The sequence below is a fragment of the Helianthus annuus genome, chromosome 1 (genome assembly GCF_002127325.2).
Source record: "Helianthus annuus cultivar XRQ/B chromosome 1, HanXRQr2.0-SUNRISE, whole genome shotgun sequence".
Classification (NCBI taxonomy): domain Eukaryota; kingdom Viridiplantae; phylum Streptophyta; class Magnoliopsida; order Asterales; family Asteraceae; genus Helianthus; species Helianthus annuus.
Genome location: NC_035433.2, coordinates 34,784,284 through 34,810,142, shown reverse-complemented (window position 1 = coordinate 34,810,142; position 25,859 = coordinate 34,784,284). Strand labels below are relative to the sequence as shown.

The following is a 25,859-nucleotide window of genomic DNA, read 5'->3' as shown; positions in this document are numbered from 1 at the left end:
AACCAAAATGTGGATACAATTTCCGATACCGAAACATGTCAGGATCGGGATTATCGATATCGGGATCGGATGGGATCGGTATTTTATACCATTTGCTCATGCCTAATTGTAATATAGTGTGTGTGTGTGTGACGATCATGGGGAACCTCAAAAAAGTGAGAACCAAGGAACCGTATTTGACATTTAACAAGTTAAATACATCATAAAAGTTCAATTGAACATGTTAAAAACTATTTTTTTCAAAAAAAATAAAAAAAATAAATAAATCAGAGTTTTTGCATATAAAGATGTACAAAAGCCTTTCAAAAAATAGGATTTTCATAGGAAGATTTTTGTCATGCATGTATCTTCATAAAATGACACGATATTTGCCTGGTCATTACAAATGATAATGTTCTCTTTTCATAAAATGATGATAATCAACCTAGTTGATAGGACGACTCTCATTCGGGATATTCATTCCCGATGCCCATCCATCTCCCCATGGGTCAATTTCCTATATGGACAACCTGCTAGATTATATGTTGGGGACGATTGCATTGGGTCCACTATTAGGGTTCAACATGAGACCCTTCAGGGCCCTTTCTTTTTGTCTTAGTTTTGCACCCTCTCTTTCATCCGGTGCAGGATAGTTACAACTTACTTTTCCATGCGTAGAACTTGGACGATGCAACGATTATAAGAGACGATGTCGAAGTGGCTAAAGCTTTGAATATCATTATTGGGGCTTGAGCATAACATCAAGAAAATTGAGGTCTTTGGGTCGTCATGCAATGGTGTAAAGGCCAAGGAATCGTTGGTCCCTAGTGGGATTGGGATACCAGAGTTGGGTGTGAAACTTCTCGTGGAGGGGGGGGGTGTTAGGCGGAACGCCTGTTAGATAAGCAATTTGGTTGTGAAAAGGGCGTCATGTGCGGTGGAACTTATGAGATGCCTACCTCTCTTACGGGACCCTCAATGCGAGCTCATTTTGTTTTGCTCTTGTATGGGGGTTGCCAAGATGTTGTTTAGCCTACGTAATTGCCAACCCGTCTTTGTTGAGAAAGTTGTATATATTTTCGAAAAGGGCCTCCGAGACGTGATCGAGGACATTGTGGTTTGTGGGGGTCCATTTTTTGGTGATTTTCAATGGGGTTTAGGCCTATATTCAACAGAAGATGTATCAGCATTTTGTGGCGTCGAAAGCACAATCTTGGAGTTTACAAGACCATATCCTACATGACAGTGGTATTGATGGGTTAGATGCCGATTATGGATGTGCGCTGGGTAGATTTTATAGGTCCCTTCTCGGTCTTGATCTTAGCGGTTTCGCTAATAAGGACACTGCCCCTCCAAAGGCTCAAACAACTTTGGCGAGTGCCCTCTATATAAAGCCGCCCAAGGTTTGTGAGAAAAATTTTACCTATCAGTGCACCAGAAAGCGGTGTTAGAATGTCTTTCGGCCCCATACTTAGAATTTTCTGACTGTTATCCACATTAAATGTCTAGGCCAACACATGCCAGCGATGGAGTATCGGTCCATCCTTAAATGCCGGTTAATGACCCTCTTGTTTCCAGTTGACGAGCCTTGCCCAATTTACCGCAAGGTTTGGTTCGATAAATTTGGGGAGCATACGGTCCATTGCAAGGAGCTACCGAGTTTCAAATACAGACGTGACTTGGTCATGGATGTCCTATGTGACGTATAGGAATGGCAAAGGGTCGGGTTTGGGATGGTTTAGGTAATCCCATACCCAAACCCAAACCCAAACCAAAACCAAAACCAAATCCCAAACCCAAACCTGGTTAGATAAGGTTGTCCCAAACCCGTCCCAAAACCCGTCAGTTTTCTAGCGGGTAAATACCCGTCGGGTATTGGGTATACCCACGGGTTTTGGGTAAACCCGTTAGTTAAAAAAATACCGTTGTATATATCCGACCCAAAACCCATTGGATAACAACAAATCAGTTATGAAATAAAAAAAATGTATAAAATAATGAGTGTAAACCCATCGGATAATCACCCGTTGTAAACCCATTTAATATTATCACTATAGAAATATATCAGATAGCTATAATGTATATGAAATAAATTATCTATATGTATCAAAAATGAAAGTATCATATATATATATATATATATATATATATACATATTTAAAAACATAAAAGAAATTATGTCGGGTATACAATGGGGTAAACGGGTACACTTTATTGGGTAATCGGGTCGGGTAAACGGGTATATCACCAAATCTCAAACTCGTCCCAAACCCGTGAAAAAAAATCTAAACTAGTCCCAAACCTGATTATTCGACCCCAAACCCGCCCCAAATGTGTCGGATTTCGAGTTTACCCATCGGGTTCGATTGCCATCCCTAGTGATGTACTTAAGCGGGCGGGAATCTCCGCAAAAAGGCCCTTGTGAATTTCCTGACACTCTTCGGCCAAGGGATGTTCTCGTGTTTGATTGGGCAGATGGGACACACGCTTGTGTGGATGTTACTGGGGTTTCCCTCCTTGTTGGTCTTAGGGAAAATCGTTTCGTGGCTGGTCAAGCTGTGTTAAAGGCAGAATCAGGGAAAGTACCTAAGCATGAATAAGCTTGTGCTGAGAATCAACATGTCTTCTTTCCCTTTGATACTTTTGGGTCTATTGCCACTGAAGCTCGGTTTCCTGGATAGAGTGCAGAAGGTCATGCACAACAATTTCTTGACGCTGAAAAACTAGAGTTTTGTTTTTGGTAGAATTGGATTTGTTATCCAAAAGGGGGATTGCGGCACAGCTTGTTGCCCGTTTACTTGCCTTCTTATGTCATTTTCCTAACTTATTTATGAAATCTGACCAAGTATGATTGAAGATGTTTTCTAAAACTGAAGGATGTAGGCTTTTCTATTGTGCAATCAGATTAGTTGTTGAAATGAGTGTGTAGAAGAAACAAGACTCACAATTTAGCAAAATTAAAGCTTCAGAAGATATAAAACTTGTCAATAGTGTGAGGGTAATTCAAAGGAACCATTGTGGTTCTGCCTCTTAATTTTAATAGATGAAGATGTAATCACTTTCTTTTTACAAACTCAACTTGAGTTTTTTTTTTCAAAGTGGTGTTGGTAAAACAAATATTTACCATAATAGTGTTATTTCAAAAGTATTTACCAAAATAGTGTTTTATCTCTTTTTTATGGTTTCTCACTCCTAATTTTATTGGTTAGTTTTACTTCATTAATTAATTATTGGCTTGATCATATTTTTATTAAAAAAGGTTATATTGTTAACCTTAAACACTTTATAATATCGAACCCTGAAACTTCACATTTGAAAATAAATTTGAAGATTCTTTTTCTCTGAACTGTAAAGAGATTAATTTGTTTTTTTTCTTTTTATCCATGTTATAGTTTCACTATAAACATACAAAAAAAAAATATGAGCAACAGTACATCAATAAAGTAACTATAGATATGAAAAAGATAGAAATTATTTAATTCGATTTTGAATAATAGGCCGGTTTGAAATTAATAGGGTTAAATTCTATTAAAATCCAAATTCCGATCAACCTGTTATAATCTTACCATATTTCATATTGTAAATTTATTTCATATGGTTCTTGTAATTTTTATTTTACATCGATTCTTTAAAATCAGAGTATGCATATCAAACATACTTGAATGAACTTATTTACTTTTCTCTGCATCTCTAAGGAAAAAAAACAAATACTTACGTGCTTATTTACATCAGTAACAAACATTTTTTATATTAGTTAGAGGAAAAAAAATAATTACATATGAGGTTAACAATTTCTCTTATGTTAAGGAAAAGAGTTATCTTAAATTAAAAAAAATAATTAAGTCATTATTGTTTTATAAAATGAGGTTATCCAATGAGATTAGGAGTGAAAATTAATAAAATAAAATAAAACACTATTTTGGTAAATATTTTTGAAACAACACTATTGTGGTAAATACTTTTTCCACCAACTTCACTTTAGTAAAAAACTCAACTTATATTTATGTGTCTTTGTGGAGTTTTTGTTGATTATATCTATAAACATGGGTCAAAATATAAAACCTAATCATGTTTATTCAATCATAACGTAAATATAGATACCAAGTTAGAGACACTTACTTGTGGGAGTGGTCATCTTTGAAGACGAAGATAAGGCCATGATTCCCGTTATGGTACATTGGGTTGATGGATCACCTTAGAGAGAATTTTAGTGTTGGTGTTCTTAATGAGTTTTTCATACCTTTTTATCAATACCAATGATCAATATATAATGATCATAAGTGATGGTAGGTTATGAAACCACTTTACATTCTCTATTAAAGGTACCTAAAGGGAAATCATAATTGCCCCTTAAACTAATCAATAATTACAATTACTACCATCAAGTAATTGTCAGGGATTAGTTATGTCATATTGGTAATGTTACAAAATGATCCGTAAGGCCACATCAACGGGTTATTTCTAACATTCTCCCACTTGGCCGAGTGATCATTTGTGATAAGTATAAGTAAGTTTGGCCAAGTTAAAACATTAATCGATGTTTCAAATTGAAATTGCAAAAGAAAAATACAGTCATTGAGTTATTCTCAACTCAAGACCCCCATTAATCATGTTACAACCCCAAATCAAAACATACGTAAATTTAAGACCAAAATGACTAAGGTAAGCCCTTTAAAATTAATTTGTATAATTCTTGTCTATACGTCATTAGGTGCACATATGTATTTATAGACAAACAAATTGTATAATTGAGGAAAAATAATAACTAATCATTCATATGTACGATATGCTATTATGTAAGGCCTTTAGTAAAACCCGTCTTTATTATGAGCTCTTAAAAAGACTTTGGGTGTAGACCTTAGTTATCGGATCCGCAAGCATATCATGAATGTAATGTATTCGATACAAATAATTAGTTTCCTCTTCTTGTTCATAAACGAACAATAATTTTGTTTCGAAGTTTAATGCAACACCTCTCGAACTGTTACTGTTCGAGGAAATAAGGTAGCTGACTTTTCACAGTAAATCTTCAATATAGTATTTATATGGAGTTCATAAGTTTATGAGTCCACTGATAAGTTTTCAACAACACTTAGTGATAATTGCGTTGTTAATTAACAACATATTATGTCATTATAATTTATGTTGTTTTATCAGTTTCTTATGACTTCTCCATGAGACAATTATATCTGCTGACGTAAGGATATACCCCGAAATTGACATTCAAAGGAAAAGTAATTAACCTGTTTGAGTTCTCACTTCGTCTTACAGTCTTTCTCGTTTCTAAAAGATATCGTAAGATGCTTCACAATAATCTATAGTGGTCTATTGTTCATCAATGTGAGCAATATCTAAACGAGCATAGACTTGAACCTTCGTAAGGCTTCTAATTAACAAAGAATAAGGAAGTAATCTCATTTATTATTTTTTCCTCTTAATGAGAGCAATATTGTTTGTTACATATGTAAGGACCCACTTTTAGAGTAAAGCTTATGGCATGAAACTAATGCCCCAATGGGTCTATCTCGGTATATTTTGATATCTCTCACGTAAGTGCTATTTCCGAGATTCATTATATCAAAATATGTGTGAGAAATTATTTGACTTATGTAACATATACTTATCAAAAGAGTGTCATCTATATAAGGATAATTTTACATTAATTGCTCCCACTCATCCTGAGGTTGGTACACATAAATCCACTTAATTCGTGATGAAAAGAATTGCATTAAGATTTCGTCACATTTTGATGTTTGCTTCAACCCATATATGAATTTCATCGACTTAGAAACTAAGTGTTCTTGACCTTTCAGTTTAGAACTTTCAGGTTGTTTTGAACATGCAAGTCTTTGTTTAGGGAAAGTTGTTTTAATATCCATTTAATGTAGCTACAAAAGATTATAAGCTACTAAAACAACAATGATCCTCAAAGAAAACTTTTGCAAAAAGGTAAGATGATTCTTTGATAACAAACATTATTCTAAACAAAAAATTAATTTTACTAAAATAATTTTTATTCCATTTAGAAAATTGATTAACGCAAATGGCTTAATTAGGAAAGGTAGAATCAGTAAACTTTCCGATATCCATTTCAACTTCAGTCAAGTAGGATACATAATCATCAAAGTTAAACCTATATGACCTCCGTAGTTGATTATTGGGTTGTATAGTGAGTTTCAGATTTATGGATTAACTCTTGATTAAGTTGCTATCGCTTTCAAGATTCTAAGTGTGTAAGAGTTGGTGGAGTATGGTGTACAAGAGGTGTAATCGGAATAAAAATTAATAAGTCTCTTCCCCCCGCCTCTTGTACTTCTTGCAAGTCCTGATAAGGACTATTACTGTTCCCACTGACTTAGAAATCTTTAACAATTTAGCATGCTTATGGTCAACATTAGGAGACCAATAAATTCTAATAGAGTAACAAATTAATGAAGTTACTCCTTGTAGTTTCTCTGTTTGAGGATTCCAATTATGGCAAGAAATCTGATTGTGCCCACGTCTGAGCAACAATGAAACTTTTGTTAAAGTAGCAGTATATTCTTAAAGAGAAAAGTTGTGAAGGAGCTGTGTCTTGTACAAGAGGTACAAATTGATATAACAACAAGCTTTCACTCCCCTACCTCTTGCAACTCTCGCAAGTTAAGATAAAGACACTTAATGCTCCCACTAACCTTTTAGATCTCTAGGAATGCTACAGGATGAGTTTCAGTGATGTACGTGTTGTGGGAACCTTTCATATATGTTAGACTTGATTTCCTTAATGTCCAGATGTTATAAAATATTTGAGGACATATTTAGAAGGAATCATAGTATACATGAATTAATTTCTTTAATATCTTTATTCATATAAGACATATTAAATACAAGTAAATATTATGATAAATGAATTATGTCTGAATATTCTATTTTGAGATAAGTTCCAATGAAATATAACTTCTAATGGAACTTAATTTATTCCCTTAGCCATTTAAATATTAAGGCTTATAACACATGCTCATAAGTCACTAAGAATGAGATTTGATAATATTTCATCCTTCATTAACCTAGTCATGATTTCTCATGAAATTTGGTCTTAATGGATGGAATTTGTAAGTCTCGTTTTTCTTTTGTTAAATTTTCATTTTCATGATAACAAAAGGTTGTGAAAAAGTGTAGCATCAACTAGTGCTATCTTATAAGGTTTCTATCCAGATTGAGATGACAAATAATATGAGAGTTTAAGGTAAGAGTGACTTTGTTTTAACCATGCAAACCTCACAACTGTCATAATGTAGCTTTCATATTGATACTAAATTCTGAATAATCTACAAAATATATAAGGTATCATAAAGCCTAATTGTAAAACAGTTTATTATGGTTCTTATAGTCTTAACATAAAATTTTGCCACTAACTCTCATATTAATTATTTGTTGATTTCTGGTAAGGAAACACAAAGAACTAGAGTCAACTCGTCATGTGTTGATTGGAATATCATCATTAGCAGACTTAAATATCATAAATTTCTGACTACTTATGTTAGCCAGTTGTTCCATTGAATAATGGATAGTCTCGATGCTCATGCCTGGTTTAATGACACAAATTTGCAGCGAGACTTTCCTTTTGAAGAAACTTATAGCTGAAAATAGTACTTGTACACTATCACTGAATCTTAAAAGTATCCTCCTTTAAGGTTTAGTGGCGGTGAGATAAACAGCATCTAATTTTCCAGTTTCATGCATTCTTTTTCCTGTACATATGCTGCTAATCAACACACTCGTTTTCCTTTGGTACTCTTGAGTGGTATAGTTGATTCTTAAGGCAACTTATGGTATTGGTGGAAAAGTTATATGTAATGCACCGGAAAAGTGTACTGATTTCCATGTGTAAACCTTTAAATTATGGGTCATGGTATTGTACACCATGATGTACTCGCATATGCCACTAACTTTATAGTAAGAATCTAGAGTAATGCATGCATCTTAGGAGTTATTTTGATTCTTCCAAAGAAAACAAATTAGTCTTCGGAAATTTAGAATCTAGAATAGCTCACATGATAGCAATAAATAAGTTAGTTCTTGATTATCATAAGAGATATAATGGTTGACTTATCCCACTAGTCATACTCTAGTTGTCTTCTGGAAAACTTTTATCAGAAAAGAGCAGTAGGATTATCATATCTTAAGAAATAATCAACAAAATAACAAGAGCAAATTTTGTAGAAACTCTTTAGTAAGTAAAACATTTTAGGTTTTGAAATTAGAGTGGATGAAATAGATGAGATACAAACCTAAGAAGAAGCTTGGAGTGATTTACATTATGGGGTAATCAAGTAAGGCACACACAAATTATTATATTGAAGATATAGTCTACTATAACACCAAAATAACAGACTAATTTAAGATTCTACCTGAATTTTGGCTTCGCTTTGGCTTTGACCAAAATTCAGACATTATAAACGTACATAAATAACAAATTGTCTTGATGTTCTATAATAAATCTGGCTTCGCTTTGGCTTTGACCAAAATTTATGCATTATGAACATACATAATACACTGACTTATTGTTCTACATGAAATTTGGCTTCGCTTTGGCTTTGACCAAATTTCATGTATTATGAACATAAATAAATAAAACCAACTTAATGTTCTGCCTGAATTTTGGCTTCGCTTTGGCTTTGACCAAAATTCACGCATGATGAACGATATAAAATAATAAACCTCGGCTTAATGTTCTACCTAAATTTTGGCTTCGCTTTGGCTTTGACCAAAATTCAGCATTATGAACGATATAAATAATAGACCGTCTTTAGTGTTCTACATGAACTCTGGCTTCGCTTTGGCTTTGACCAAAATTCACATATTATGAACACACATAAATATAGACTGTCTCAATGTTCTACATGAACTCTAGCTTCGCTTTGGCTTTGACCAAAATTCATGTATCATGATGAACATACATACACAATAAGGTAAAACACATAAATATAACATAACACCTTTGGGCCAAAAATGAAATATTTATGTAAATTAGGCTAATAATTCACTATGTATGTCATTAAACAATTAGTTGTTGGGTTCATTATCCAATAATACACATAATAACATAAAATGACATAAATGAAAGTTGGGCCATTCGCAAGTTATGGTCATACGAAACCAAATAAAATAAGGCTTCCAAAAGTTAACATAAGGCATGCGAATTCGTATAAACGTTATGCGAAAATTTATGCAGAAATAATTTATACAAAATATCACATGCGAAAGCTTAATATATAATTTTTGTGGATCATACAAAAAAGTCAATTAATTAATTTCATAAATTAAATGAGCCATGCGAAATTGGAGATAGGATTCACACCAACAAATATATATAATTTAGTTTTGATAGCCATCGACATAAGGCAAGGCACTAAATTTTAAATATAATGACTGATCAATTAACCGTATATAAAACACATCATAGCAATCTAAACCCATCAATTAAGGTTCAACACACATAGCTCATATATATGAACTAAAATTTCCAATAATCATAATCGTGAATGAAGACAGATATATATTAGTATTTAGTAATTCATAAGAAAAATCATTCTAATCAATTATTTATGTGAGAATTAATAGAATTGATTCATGCATTCAATTCATGAAATGCAACTAATACGTTGCTTAGACTAAAATTATTTATGTGAGAATTAATAGTATTGATTCATACATTTATAAAATTAATATACCATAAATATAAAATTAATATACCATTAATTCATTGATTAATCACATTGAATAAAGAATTGCAATAGAGTATTGTGAAACCCAATAGACAAAACACAATTAAAAATATGTCACTAATTAAAATCACCATCAATTGCAATTCAAGATGATGTAAATATAGTTAAAATGATAATTCTTTGTTTTGGATTGTATGCCATATTTTTCGGTTATCAAGAGTGTCAGAATGAATCATTTGAAAATGAATATATTTTACTTCCATAAGAAAGCTATTACATCATGATTGCCAGTTATTTGAATTGTTCAAAAGAGCTCGTGATATTATTAACAAATTGACTTACATGATTTAACTTCTAAATCAACTTGCAGGTCAGAAGATCATGAAACATAAAACATGGCAACAAATCGATTTATATGATCAACCTGATATAATCAACATTGCTCTGATACCACATGTTGATTATATCTATAAACATGGGTCAAAATATAAAACCTAATCATGTTTATTCAATCATAACGTAAATATAGATACCAAGTTAGAGACACTTACTTGTGGGAGTGGTCATCTTTGAAGACGAAGATAAGGCCATGATTCCTGTTATGGTACCTTGGGTTGATGGATCACCTTAGAGAGAATTTTAGTGTTGGTGTTCTTAATGAGTTTTTCATACCTTTTTATCAATACCAATGATCAATATATAATGATCATAAGTGATGGTAGGTTATGAAACCTCTTTACATTCTCTATTAAAGGTACCTAAAAGGAAATCATAATTGCCCCTTAAACTAATCAATAATTACAATTACTACCATCAAGTAATTGTCAGGGATTAGTTATGTCATATTGGTAATGTTAATCCGTAAGGCCACATCAACGGGTTATTTCTTCAGTAGAAAGAATATTTTGGTCAGTATGGTAAAATGCTAAAAGTTTCTATATCTCGGAGAGCACATAGCATTTTGCAAACAATGCTTGTAGTGTGTAACTTTAATGTTTCTAATTGATCGTATATTTGGAGTTTTTATTTCAGTTAGTATAACCAACAATTATATTTATGATATTTCTTCGGTCCCCTATTTGACCCATTCAACAGCATTTAGTGGGATTTAGTGGAGCTTTAGGAAACAGGATCAATTTGTGGAGCCCTGTTACACCACCCGTAGTGCTGTGGATTTGGGGCGTTTTTTTGCCCGAAAACGCCAAAGCACGCTCCCGTCATGGCCCTTTTGAGCGTTTTTTTTTTTTTTGGTTTTTTTTTGTCCCAGACGTTCTAAAAACAGCGCCAAAGCCCCATTTTGAATACCCAATCATATGTAACCCTCTTCTTTTTTAGCCAATCAATTTTTTTCATGGTTTTTTTATTTATTAATTCTTTACACTGCTTTTGACATAATGCCCACATCTCCACTACAACTATTTTAGAAAAAAACGCCCATTTGCTGACTAGGACGACACGTGGCGGACAACGCCCAAGGGTGGGGCATTATTCACCCCAACCACTACGCATGGTCTTAGACCAAAAAGAAATAGATATTTAAAAAGGAATGTCGTTTTTTTTTTAGATATATCTTATATCTCTAAGCTTAGTATAAGAAAAACGAAATTGAAAGACATCAAAATTTCATTTAAAATATAGATATCTCAACACTAAACACGTATTCTATGCAATGCCTGGGAAGAATGTTGTCACCAGTAGCGAAGCTTGAGATTTCCGACCGGGGGGTCGAAAACGTATATACCCAAAAATTTCTGTAAAACGGGTTGTTGAAAACGTATATAACCAAAAATTTCTATACGAAAACTACATGCTCTCCACTACTGAGTGAAAAGTTCGGGGGGTCGGCCGCTCCCTCCCGCCCCCATTATCCTTCGCCCATGGTTGTCACATGAAATGCCATGATTAGTGAATATACGAGGAATGGAGCTACAGAGACCGCGTTGTGCTTGTTTGAAAAGATGTCTGATCGGACAACGGTTTCGTTGCTTGAAATGATTGCAGGGTAGGCTAAAACAAGAGATACTGAGATGGCAAGGAATCTTTTCGACTAGGTTCCGTTGTCTCTGAAAAAATGTGGTTACTTGGAGTGTTATGGTTGATGGGTATGCGAGTAACAGGTAGAAGAAGGCTGGGAAGAATCTGTTTGAGGTTATGCCCGAATGGAGCTTTTTTGTTTCGTCTTTGATGGTTTCGGGGTATTTTAAGAAACATGACATGGAACAAGGCAAGTCTGTAGGAAATGATAACTCTCACTTTGACAAAACAAGTTACAATATGAACATACATATAGGCAAAGAATAAATGTAAAATTAATAACAAACATCTATGTGAATAAATGAATAATTATGGAGACTCTTGAGTATTAGGAGGAATGTGATAGGTTGTTATCCCCCCTCAAGCGAGACGGTGGTAGACTGTGCCAGAGCATGGAGCGAAAGCTTTCGAATTGCGGTCTAGGCAAGCTCTTCGTAAAAATGTCTGCCACCTAAAGCTTGGATGGAATGAACTTGGTGAGTAAATTACCCAAAGCAACAAGCTCTCTAATGAAGTGATAGTCAAGTTCCAAGTGTTTAACCCGCTTGTGAGCAACTGGATTCTGAGTTATAAAGAGTGTACTTTGGTTATCACATAGAAGCGTTGGGCACTTTGTAGGTAGGACACCAAGTTCACTTAGAAGATGAGTTATACCAATAATTTCTGCCGCCGTATTAGCCATGGCCCGATACTCAGATTCACAACTGGAGCGAGACACAGTTGGTTGTTTCTTTGAACTCCAAGACACAAGATTGCCACCAAGGAAGATAGAATTACCATAGGTGGACCTCCTTGTTTCTAGACACTTGGCCCAATCCGCATCAGTGAACCCAAGTATATTAACATTTGTTGGTTTGGTAAAATTGAGCCCATATGAAATCGTGCCTTTAACATATCTAAGGATGCGTTTGACTTCTTGAAAATGTTGTATTGTTGGATCATGTAAAAATTGGCTCACTTGATTCACGGCATATGAAAGATCAGGACGAGTGATAGTTAAGTATTGTAGTGCACCAACTATGGATCGATAAAAAGTCGGATCATGGTACGGGTCACCCATTGAGGAAAACAAGACCGTGGATGAGAGAGGTGTGGCCGCCAGTTTTGCATCCATCATACGAGCTCGTTCAAGCACATCGGTAGCATATTTCGCTTGATGTATAAACAAACCTTGATTCATGTGAACAACCTCAAGGCCAAGAAAGTAACTAAGTTCACCCAAATCTTTAAGTGCAAACTCAGTGTTGAGAGCTTTAATAAATGCATGTAGTTTGTGTCCTTGATTACCTGTCACAATAACATCATCAACATATACAAGAACATACATAGCACATGTGCCTTTGTTAAAAATAAACAAAGATGGGTCAGCCCGAGAGGAGGTAAACCCACTACGATTAAGAAAGTCACTTAGTCTACGAAACCGGGCCCGTGGAGCTTGTTGTAACCCATAAAGAGCTTTGTTCAGTTTACCAACATGATCTGGAAACTGCGGGTCAAGAAATCCCGGTGGTTGTTCCATATAAATAGATTCACTTAAGTTCCCAAGTAGAAAAGCATTATTAACATCAAGTTGGTGTAACTTCCAATTATTCAAGACAACAATGGTCATAATAATACGAATTGTAGACGCTTTGACAATTGGACTAAAAGGGTAAGAGTAATCATGTCACACCCCGACCACGTAGGACAACAAACCGTGGCAGAAACGTCGGGGAGTGTTGCAACAGAAGCTATTGTTTCACAACCATGGATACAAAATAGTTTTGTTTTATTGATAAGATTGAACATTATATTGTCTTAACACATAGAACAAACAAGTTTTATATCGTCTATCATAGTTGTTATATCACTAAGGCCTTGTCCAGATCCTATGTGACGCATGCATCCTAGAAATCAATCAAGCATCAACACCTGAAACATATGTAAAAACTTAGTCAGCAAAGAAATGCTGGCGAGTACATAGGTTTTATAAGAGTATCAGAATCATGGCTCGTTTATATGTTGCAGTACTTTATTAGACTACAAGAGTCAAAATACAAACCTTGTTTTGAAAAGTGTATTGCAACATAGTTAACCAACTCAAATCAAGTGGGTTATAGTTTGTAAAATCCCATAGCCATGTTTCTTAACCCAAAAACATTTGTTTTAGAAAACCAACTTGTAAAGCATCTTGTAAAAATTCGTTAAAAACTCGTATGGTTTATAACCTTTAGAAAACATCGTTTGTGTGACATCGTTTCAAAATCGTTTACCCAAGTGAACTAAATAACGCCACGGTATGTAATATATTGAAAACACTTATATATAAGAAGTACCAGCGGCGTATCTACCATGTTTTCACCATATTACACCCGTCCCGTTATCTAAACACTAGCCAAAAACCAATCGTTAACCCAATTCGTATAACTTGTTCAAATCGTTTTCAAATCGTTTCCAAATCGTTAAGTCGTTTTAATCGTTTAAAATCATCCTCGTTTTAATTGTATAAACTTATTTATGGTCGTCTCGCTAACAACATTCAAACCTTCGTGACTCGATCACCTCGCTTCTCGCTTCTCGAATTAACAAACCACCAAAGGGTAAGTTAACAAACATCAGATTCAGTCACTACCCACAACCCCCACACATAACCATGGGTGTAGTAAAGTAACGGAATTTGTCAGATCCTATGGTACCATAACCTAATACTGGTCGGCTTGATCAATGATAATGAATGTCATTTGTTATGTAACTACAACCATCAAGTTTCGTTCACATTATTGAAATCGTTATTAGTTTAGTAAAAAGCGTTTTAATCGTTTTTGAAATCATCGTTTAAACCTTGAAAACATTTCGTACATATGAATCACCCCAAAACATTTTAAAACAGTAAAATAGGGGAACTATGTACTCACATGGAGTGCAAAGTATCTTCAATCAATAGAACTCAAGCAAACTCAAGTAAACCAGAGCAATCAAACAGCACCTAGTAATCGAACCACTAGTCAAACAATAGACGCCTAAATCGGAAGATCGGATAGAATGAAGTCTTGTAAACCAAAAGAGTGTTGGAACTCATGTGATATGGTTTAACAAAGCCTACATTCTAAATCGGAACCTAACCTAAGTGCTTTTGACCCATTGCGACCCATTAAGGTAGCTCACGCTACTTTAACGCGTCATGCGCGCAAAAGCGCGTTCAAGACGTCTAGCTAGTCCTACGACAAGTATATTATATGCCCATACATGTTTAATTATGTTAATCAGTTACGTGTCAAAAGTTTAGGTTACATATGCTTAATTACCAATTATGTATGAAAAGGGTATTTTGGTAATTTACCAAAGGCATATAAACTACCTATCATCATGCGACTAATTAAACCTAAGTGACCATAAGGTATAACCTCGGAAGGTTATTCCCTATGCTACTATGGTCACTAAACATGTTTGGTCGGATCCTAATGATCGACCAAACGGGTCGTGTTCGAAAGTCTAAGCGGGTGTTTAGTCCGCTTGACTTACGACTCTACATAAGCACTAATCTAAAAAGTGACGAGCTAAACATGTCAAAACATGTTTAACGAAGTTTGAAAACAGGTTTGGTATCAAAACAAACGGTTTTGATACCTATAAGTAGCTTGGTTACAAAATACGCGAGAATACGCATTTTGACCGAAGCTATGACTCGTCACTGAGCCTAGATAACGTGGTAATCAGTAGGTACAGTCACTAGGGACTATGTCCATCATGATTACGCTCACGTTATGAAGTTCAAACGAACTTCGCGTTGACCATAAACTGGTCAATGCAGAAAGTCAAACGCAGTTTGACTTTTATGATAAAACGAATGAAAAGGACGAAGGAATACTTACAAAGGGTCCCCGCAAGCTTTGATTTCTCAAGTATTCTCAGGTATGAAGTGGTTTAGCACTCCAACTTACAGAAATCTCAAGAAATCAAGTAGGTTTTTCAAGTGAAAGGTGAGGGGTATTTATTGGAATTCAAGAACCGTTAGGATCATTTCTCGAAGATTGAGCTTCGATCTGGATCGTACACATGTGGCCCATGGTTTTGGGATACTAGGGGTGCCCCAAAACCAGCTAACGGTATTGAAAAAGTTACAAAATAGACCCCCAAGTTCGACCCCATTGCTGAAAAATGCAGAAAATCAACTTTCTGTCCAGATGAGGTGCTCGCGTAGCGCTACGAGGAGAGCAGTTGGTGCTCACGCAGCGCTAGCAAGTGCCAGCTTCAGAAAAGTTTCAAAAATTACAGTTTTGGTCCCTGCACATGTTTAAGGCCTTTTTCGATGCGTTTAAACCCCGTTAACCTCATTTCAAGGCTCTAAAATGAAGTTAAAGTATAGGGAACTCAAAACATGCTCAAAAACATCTCGGATGTCGGTTCGTTTGGTCGTACGGTTGCATTGTTCGGTTAATTACGACGGAAGTCGTAACGAACGCAAAAACGGTCCAAATTAAGCGACGAATGGAATTTTATCATGCCAAACACTAAAATAAAATATTTTAATGCTTACATAAATTTTTGGATGTCCGGATATATTCAGAACGTAAGATATGCGCGAAAATGCAAACTTATGCACTTTTTGACGCTTTTAGTCCCTATTGATCAATAAAGTTTGTTTTAGCATACCGAACCCTCAAAGCCTATTTCTAAGCTATGTAAAGGTTATTTAGGGTATGTTTAACTTATGATCAAGTTCCGGAATGTTCGTTACCATACAAATCGGTATAGTTTCGCAGTTTGACACAAATAGTCCCTGCGATCGAACAAACTTGATTTCAACACACCAAACCATCCAAAACTTATTTCTAAGTTATATGGAGGTTATTTAAGGTATGTTAAGCCCATTTCACTATTCCGGAGTGTTTGTTGCATTAATCTAGTTATATTTACGCATTCGTGCGCATATAACCTTCCAGAAAGCGATTTAGAGCTTGAAATCGGAATCGAATTGAATTGAAAATTTACCAAACACAAATACACACATAATAACACAAAAACGCATGTAATAACACCAAAGCACATTGTTTTATTGATAACCAACATTGTTTTACATCGCACCACGACTACAGAACACCGTTGTCACAGTCTCCCCTACTTCTAGGAAATTTCGTCCCGAAATTTTTAACTAGAGGGAGCTTGTGAAAACAAATGCAGATATTTCGCCTTCATCTGGTCCTCACGTTCCCAGGTAAACTCTAGGCCACGTTTGGATTCCCAGCGAACTTTTACCAATCGAATCCGTTTGTTCTTCAACTGTTTGAAAGTACGGTCCATGATCTCCACCGGTTTCTCGACAAAGTGCATCGTTTCATTGATTCGAATCTCATTGAGAGGAATGTGAAGATCAGCGTCAGCTAAACACTTTCGCAAATTGGACACTTGAAAAGTCGGGTGAATATCCAAAGGAACACCATGTCGTGATATAATCTCATCAACATAAATCTTTGCAAGTTTATCAGCAGATAGGACCTTGCGAATTGGAATAAAATGAGCTGATTTCATTAATCGATCGATAACAACCCAAATAGCATCGTGACCTTTAGATATACGCGGTAACTTAGTGATGAGATCCATCGCATGGCTCTCCCACTTCCAAACCGGTATCTCTGGTTGTACAAGCAAACCAGAAGGTCCTTGATGTTCAGCCTTGACTTTAAGACAAGTTAGGCATTTTGATACATACAAGGCAACATCCTTTTTCATACCAGGCCACTAGCACTGAGTACGAAGATCCTTGTACACTTTATCAGCACCAGGATGGATAGAATATCGAGACTTGCGAGATTCGTCCATTACCAAGGTGCGAAGGTCGTCTTGTTTTGGAATCCACAAACGATCCTTGAAATAGAGCAACCCATCGTCCTTCGTTTCGAGTTTAAGCTCAAGCTGATGTGGTAATTCCGTACCCATCAAATTTTGTGAAACACAAAATTGCTGAGCTTGAAGAACACGAGTTTGAAGATTAAATAGCGTTTGGAGCGCTTCTTCTTGTTTGGGTCACCACTCAAAAGGCTTATTCTTTTGAGTCAAAGCAGTGAGTGGAACCGCGATTTTTGAGAAGTTTGAAATGATTCGATGATAATACTGATGGAGAGTGCAAAACACGAGTGTTAAGTGTGTTAAATTATGTATGTTATTTGTTTTAAGTGATTACGCGTTGCGAGTATGATAACTACGGGTTTTTATGATTTTACAGGTAAAACGCGTAATATGGCGAGGTTACAGAGTTTAGTGATGAAACGATACAAGCATGGATGATTAGAAAGAGGTATCGCATTACTTGGGAACGTTTCGGACCGAATGATAACGTGAAATCGACAGAAACATGAAGGAAAGAAACAGAATATTAAAAGCATAACCTACGGTCTTCACACGTAGGTTACGGCTGAGTGTAAAAGGAGCGCACATGCTGTTGGCGTATTATAAATTTTCATCATCCAAGAATCAACATCATATATATGTGTTGATTTTTGGAACATTGGGAAACTACACACGTGCAAGGCCATTAAATCACAATACAAATATCAATATAAATATCATTCATCATCACAGGTAGCATATGCTAGACAATTTTGGACAACATATGCACGTGGAGATTGGAACAAAAATGGAGGGTTGTTGGGCCGCATATTGGATTGGGCCACACATCCACGCAAACACTAGTGGCGGCAGATATTGGACATCTAGGAGACTACGAAACTGGCAGCAAGATTATCGAATCATTGGAAACCACTTAATTATTCTAGTGGACTTCTATTTGGGCCATGTAAGTGGGCCGACATATTGGATTAGGGGATGAATAATTCAGAAGAGCACATGGGCCGAACTCTAAAGTATTGGCAGCCGTATACCTTCTTTGGGGGGGCTCTGAAGTCATCGAACACATCATCACACATCATCATCGATCTTCTACCACTCAACCAATTCGATCATGCATTCAACCTCAGCTCGAGCCTGTGAAGATCAACCCACCAACATGCGCGGTTAACCCTCCAGTGAACACTCCGGGTGATGATTCTTGTATTTCACTTTTAATTTAGTTCTGTTTGTTTGAGAATTAGATTGTAATTAGGTGTTGACCGAATTGCATTCACATATATATATATATATATATACAATTTGTGTGACAGACAAATCCTGGTGATAACCAGAGAGACGTATTTATGTTAAATCTAATTCTGCCTTTGCTGATTGAATAATTATTTATGCTTGCGGTTAATATCTCTCTGATCAATTGGTATTATGCTAGGATCTTGTATAAGTAATTAGTTTATGTGACAGATTTATCATTTAATCAGTGGCATCCAAATAAACAATAATTAGGTTATTAAGTGTTTACAGAATCTGAATCCCGGAGTGGTCACGTTCCTATCTTTGTTTTCTCATTTTCACAATACTTATTCATAAAAATTACAAAAATAGATAAACTAGCAAATTTCATAAAGTAAGTTTAGATTAGTTAAACGGTATTACACTGACCACATGCTCCTCTGGATTCGATACCTGACTTACCCTGTCTATAGGTAATTTTAGGTTTTTGCATAGACCCGACGACAGTCTATCAAATACCCAGCAAGACCAAGAGAAGATCAAATCTCTGTTGGTGTTGTTGGTGTATTCTAGTCTTTAATAGCAACAATGATGGATGGATCCACATGAATACCCTGCTCATTGGCTATATGACCCAAGAATTGAACTTCTTTAAGCCAGAATTCACACTTGGAGAATTTAGCGAAAAGTTGTTCCTTCTTCAGGAGTTCCAATGTTAAGCGAAGGTGTTACTCGTGCTCGGCTCGAGACTTCAAATAAACCAGAATATCGTCGATGAACACAATGATGAACTTGTCTAAATAAGGTTTATAGACCCTATTCATTAAGTCCATAAAGATGGCTGGAGCATTTGTCAAACCAAAGGGCATGACAGAGAACTGATAATGCCCATACCATGTACGGAAAGCAGTTTTGGGAATATCTACTTCGAGAATACGAAGTTGATGATACCCAGAACGCAGGTCGATTTTTGAAAAGCATGAAGCACCTTGCAGCTGGTCGAAGAGATCATCAATTCGAGGTAGGGGATATCGATTCTTGATGGAAAGCTTATTAAGCTCACGATAATCGATACACATTCGAAAAGACCCATCTTTCTTTTTCACGAAGAGGACAGGAGGTCCCCAAGGCGAAAAGCTTGGATGGATGAATCCTTTATCAGATAACTCTTGAAGCTGTTTTGATAACTCTTGCATCTCCGACGGTGTAAGTCGATAAGGCGCTTTTGCAATTGGGTTGGCATTGGGTACAAGGTTAAAATGAAACAGGACTTGATGAACTGGAGGCAAACCAGGCAGTTCGTCAGGAAACGCCTCTGGAAAATCCCGAACAGTCGGAATATCCTGAATACTCTTGCTCCTGACTTTCTCCTCGGTGACATGTGCTAGGAAAGCAACATATCTTTTTCGTAGATATCTTTCGGCTCTTGTTTCTTAAAAGAAACGGGCGTTTAAGGTTCTAGGGGGGATCACAAGTGAATAAAAAAAATGACAAAACCACACGAGTGGTTTATTTTTGTATTGACATCATAAGGTTGCATCAAAAATTCATACAATTGCATTGGTTCACAAAAATAAAAACCATAAATTTTATTTATATAACAACCGCATTGTCTTAAAATGTTAAAAGATAACAACCAGAGAAAATACAAAATACTAATCGTTCACTGCTGCATCGTTGAGTGCCTCATTGATGTTATACACTCGTCCATGTGCTGGATTCATATTGACGTTGACGTTCGCATTCGGGTTTGCATTAGCATTCGCGTTCGCATTCACCAGTCTTGGACAGTTGTTGCGGAAGTGACCAAACTCTCCGCAATTGAGACAGGAACCCGGTGGGAATCTCGCAGCATTCCCCTGAACCGGAGCTTGAACCTGAGCAGCCTGATTCTGTCCCAGACGACAAATATTGGCCAAATGCCCAAGTTTTCCACACGTTGTGCATTGCTTACAAGCTTGCTGTGCAACATGATGACCGTTGCAGCGTGCACAATGAGGTGCGGTACCAGCATACGCCTTTTTCGCAGGTGGCTGAGCCGGTGGGTTCTGATCAGTCTGTGTTGTAACAGCAAAATTCTGAGCATCCTTCCGTTTCCTCGACTTCTTTGTCGTCTCACCTTCCTTACCCTTACCCTTACCCTTTTTCTTGTCTTTCTCAGAATCTGCCACCTTCTTTTTATCATCCTTGCGGGTGAGTTTACCCTTCCTGACTTGCGACTCAGTCAGGGTAGCAGACAACTCGATCGCTTGACGAAGGGTAGTAGGATTAACACCGGTCACGATATCCAACATAGAATCGGGTAGACCATCGATATATCTTTCGATTGCTTTGTCTGGTGGGGTAACCATGGTGGGACATAATAGACTGAGTTCCTCAAAACGATCCGTGTACGCACGGTGTTCAGCCCCATCTTGCTTTAAATCGTCAAACTCTCGTTCCAAAGCTCGAATCTCGTGACGGGGACAAAACTCTTTCATCATGAGAGCTCGAAGCTCTTCCCATGTTTGTGCCAATGCCACCTCGGCACCCCTATCGCGCATAATACCATTCCACCAGGTAAGCGCTCGCTTCTCGAACACACTAGAAGCAAATTCAACCTTACGCGCATTCGGACACTGCACATGCCTGAATGTGCTCTCGATACTCTCAAGCCACTGCTGGAGCGCAGTTGCTCCTTGCGACCCAGAAAACTTTAGAGGCTTAGCAGAATTGAAACTCTTGAAGTTACACGGCGCATTGTTGTTGTTATTGTTGTTGTTGTATATCTCGTGGACTTGGGTCACAACGCCTGGAAGCACAGCAGCCACTTGCTGACAAACCAAGGCTGCGATTTCTTCAATAGTGAAAGATTGTGCTTCACGTCGAGGAGGCATTGTCTAATAAGGACATAAGAGAAACGAGTGAGGTTGAAAAGCAAAAGAGGTATTGAAAATACCGTCAAAACACCGGAAAGGCAATCATTTGTTCGTTACCTCGAACAAACAAACAACACGGAGTGACTAATCAAAGTAAATGGATCAAAAATAATGTATCGCCGAAGACATGCTCGCCTATAAGTGGACACTCACCCCAAGAGTTCCCAGGTAAGAGTGACTGGTCCGATACTGCGGATTTGTACGAACACTCTAGCCTTAGACAGAAAACTCAGAGTACAGGCACCCACTCTTCCAGTTTGCACGTGTTCACACTATTTAGACCCAAACTCTGACGAGATTTTGAAAACTTAAAGGGTTCAAAACCTTATAACAAAGGGTTCAAAACCTAGTAATCAATCATCCTAGAACAGATGATTAGTTTTCAAAGAGATTCGAACTTATTGTGGTTATCACCTAAGGGTAGGTGACGGTATTGTTTTAAAATCTAAACGCAAGAAACTTGCGTTAGGGTCCTAAAAGTTATAGTCTAGGTCAAAGCATTACTAATAACCTAATTCCCTATAACCATTGGCTCTGATACCAACTTTCTTCTGTCACACCCCGACCACGTAGGACAACAAACCGTGGCGGAAAGGTCGGGGAGTGTTGCAACAGAAGCTATTGTTTCACAACCATAGATACAAAATAGTTTTGTTTTATTGATAAGATTGAACATTATACTATCTTAACACATAGAACAAACAAGTTTTATATCGTCTATCATAGTTGTTGTGTCACTAAGGCCTTGTCCAGATCCTATGTGACGCATGCATCCTAGAAATCAATCAAGCATCAACACCTGAAACATATGTAAAAACTTAGTCAGCAAAGAAATGCTGGTGAGTACATAGGTTTTATAAGAGTATCAGAATCATGGCTCGTTTATATGTTGCAGTACTTTATTAGACTACAAGAGTCAAAATACAAACCTTGTTTTGAAAAGTGTATTGCAACATAGTTAACCAACTCAAATCAAGTGGGTTATAGTTTGTAAAATCCCATAGCCATGCTTCTTAACCCAAAAACATTTGTTTTAGAAAACCAACTAGTAAAACATCTTGTAAAAATTCGTTAAAAACTCGTATGGTTTATAACCTTTAGAAAACATCGTTTGTGTGACATCGTTTCAAAATCGTTTACCCAAGTGAACTAACTAATGCCACTGTATGTAATATATTGAAAACACTTATATATAAGAAGTACCAGTGGCGTATCTACCATGTTTTCACCATATTACACCAATCCCGTTATCTAAACACTAGCCAAAAACCAATCGTTTACCCAATTCGTATAACTTGTTCAAATCGTTTTCAAATCGTTTCCAAATCGTTAACTCGTTTTAATCGTTTAAAATCATCCTTGTTTTAATTGTGAAAACTTATTTATGGTCGTCTCGCTAACAACATTCAAACCTTCGTGACTCGATCACCTCGCTTCTCGCTTCTCGAATTAACAAACCACCAAAGGGTAAGTTAACAAACATCAGATTCAGTCACTACCTACAACCCCCACACATAACCATGGGTGTAGTAAAGTAACGGGATTTGTCAGATCCTATGGTACCATGACCTAATACTGGTCGGCTTGATCAATGCTAATGAATGTCATTTGTTATGTAACTACAACCATCAAGTTTCGTTCACATTATTGAAATCGTTATTAGCTTAGTAAAAATCGTTTTAATCGTTTTTGAAATCATCGTTTAAACCTTGAAAACATTTCGTACATATGAATCACCCCAAAACATTTTAAAACAGTAAAATAGGGGAACTATGTACTCACATGGAGTGCAAAGTATCTTCAATCAATAGAACTCATGCAAACTCAAGTAAACCAGTGCAATCAAACAGCACCTAGTAATCGAACCACTAGTCAAACAATAGACGCCTAAATCGGAAGATCGGATAGAATGAAGTCTTGTAAACCAAATGAGTGTTGGAACTCATGTGATATGGTTAAACAAAGCCTACATTCTAAATCAGAACCTAACCTAAGTGCTTTCGACCCATTGCGACCCATTAAGGTAGCTCACGCTACTTTAACGCGTCATGCGCGCAAAAGCGCGTTCAAGACGTCTAGCTAGTCCTACGACAAGTATTATATGCCCATACATGTTTAATTATGTTACATAATCAGTTACGTGTCAAAAGTTTAGGTTACATATGCTTAATTACCAATTATGTATGAAAAGGGTATTTTGGTAATGTACCAAAGGCATATAAACCACCTATCATGCGACTAATTAAACCTAAGTGACCATAAGGTATAACCTCGGAAGGTTATTCCCTATGCTACTATGGTCACTAAACATGTTTGGTCGGATCCTAATGATCGACCAAACGGGTCGTGTTCGAAAGTCTAAGCGGGTGTTAGTCCGCTTGACTTACGACTCTACATAAGCACTAATCTAAAAAGTGACGAGCTAAACATGTCGAAACATGTTTACCGAAGTTTGAAAACAGGTTTGGTATCAAAACAAACGGTTTTGATACCTATAAGTAGCTTGGTTACAAAATACGCGAGAATACGCATTTTGACCGAAGCTATGACTCGTCACTGAGCCTAGATAACGTGGTAATCAGTAGGTATAGTCACTAGGGACTATGACCATCGTGATTACGCTCACGTTATGAAGTTCAAACGAACTTCGCGTTGACCATAAACTGGTCAATGCAGAAAGTCAAACGCAGTTTGACTTTTATGATAAAAACGAATGAAAAGGACGAAGGAATACTTACAACGGGTCCCCGCAAGCTTTGATTTCTCAAGTATTCTCAGGTATGAATTGGTTTAGCACTCCAACTTAGAGAAATCTCAAGAAATCAAGTGGGTTTTGCAAGTGAAAGGTGAGGGGTATTTATAGGAATTCAAGAACCGTTAGGATCGTTTCTCGAAGATTGAGCTTCGATCTGGATTGTACACATGTGGCCCATGGTTTTGGGATACTAGGGGTGCCCTAAAACCAGCTAACGGTATTGAAAAAGTTACAAAATAGACCCCCAAGTTCGACCCCATTGCTGAAAAATGCAGAAAATCAACTTTCTGTCCAGATGAGGTGCTCGCGTAGCGCCACGAGGAGAGCAGTTGGTGCTCACGCAGCGCTAGCAAGTGCCAGCTTCAGAAAAGTTTCAAAAATTACAGTTTTGGTCCCTGCACATGTTTAAGGCCTTTTTCGATGCGTTTAAACCCCGTTAACCTCATTTCAAGGCTCTAAAATGAAGTTAAAGTATAGGGAACTCAAAACATGCTCAAAAACATCTTGGATGTCGGTTCGTTTGGTCGTACGGTTAATTACGACGGAAGTCGTAACGAACGCAAAAACGCTCCAAATTAAGCGATGAATGGAATTTTATCATGCCAAACGCTAAAATAAAATATTTTAATGCTTACATAAATTTTTGGATGTCCGGATATATTCAGAACGTAAGATATGCGCGAAAATGCAAACTTATGCACTTTTTGACGCTTTTAGTCCCTATTGATCAATAAAGTTTGTTTTAGCATACCGAACCCATCAAAGCCTATTTCTAAGCTATGTAAAGGTTAGTTAGGGTATGTTTAACTTATGATCAAGTTCCGGAATGTTCGTTACCATACAAATCGGTATAGTTTCGCAGTTTGACATAAATAGTCCCTACGATCGAACAAACTTGATTTCAACACACCAAACCATCCAAAACTTATTTCTAAGTTATGTGGAGGTTATTTAAGGTGTGTTAAGCCTATTTCACTATTCCGAAGTGTTTGTTGCATTAATCTGGTTATATTTACGCATTCGTGCGCATATAACCTTCTAGAAAGCGATTTAGAGCTTGAAATCGGAATCGAATTGAATTGAAAATTTACCAAACACAAATACACACATAATAACACAAAAAAGCATGTAATAACACCAAAGCACATTGTTTTATTGATAACCAACATTGTTTTACATCGCACCACGACTACAGAACACAGTTGTCACAAATCAAGTCCCGGGTATTGAGAAAAAGCTTGAGCAACGAGGCGGGATTTATGACGATCAATAGTGCCATCAGAGAGATATTTTGTCCGAAAGAGCCACTTGGAGCCAACTATGTGGAGATTAGTAGGACGAGGAACGAGGGACCAGGTTTGATTTTTATGAAGCGCATCGAGCTCTTTGTTCATAGCATCTAACCATTTA

At 36.6% G+C, this 25,859-nt stretch overlaps 1 protein-coding gene across 1 annotated transcript; it reads right to left on the bottom strand.

The window, feature by feature from the left end:
• Nucleotides 1–12,171: 12,171 nt before the first annotated feature.
• Nucleotides 12,172–13,329, bottom strand: LOC110880568 (uncharacterized mitochondrial protein AtMg00810-like). Its single transcript, XM_022129093.1, has one exon. The coding sequence runs from the start codon at nt 13,327–13,329 to the stop codon at nt 12,172–12,174; it is 1,158 nt and encodes a 385-aa protein (XP_021984785.1).
• Nucleotides 13,330–25,859: the final 12,530 nt, after the last annotated feature.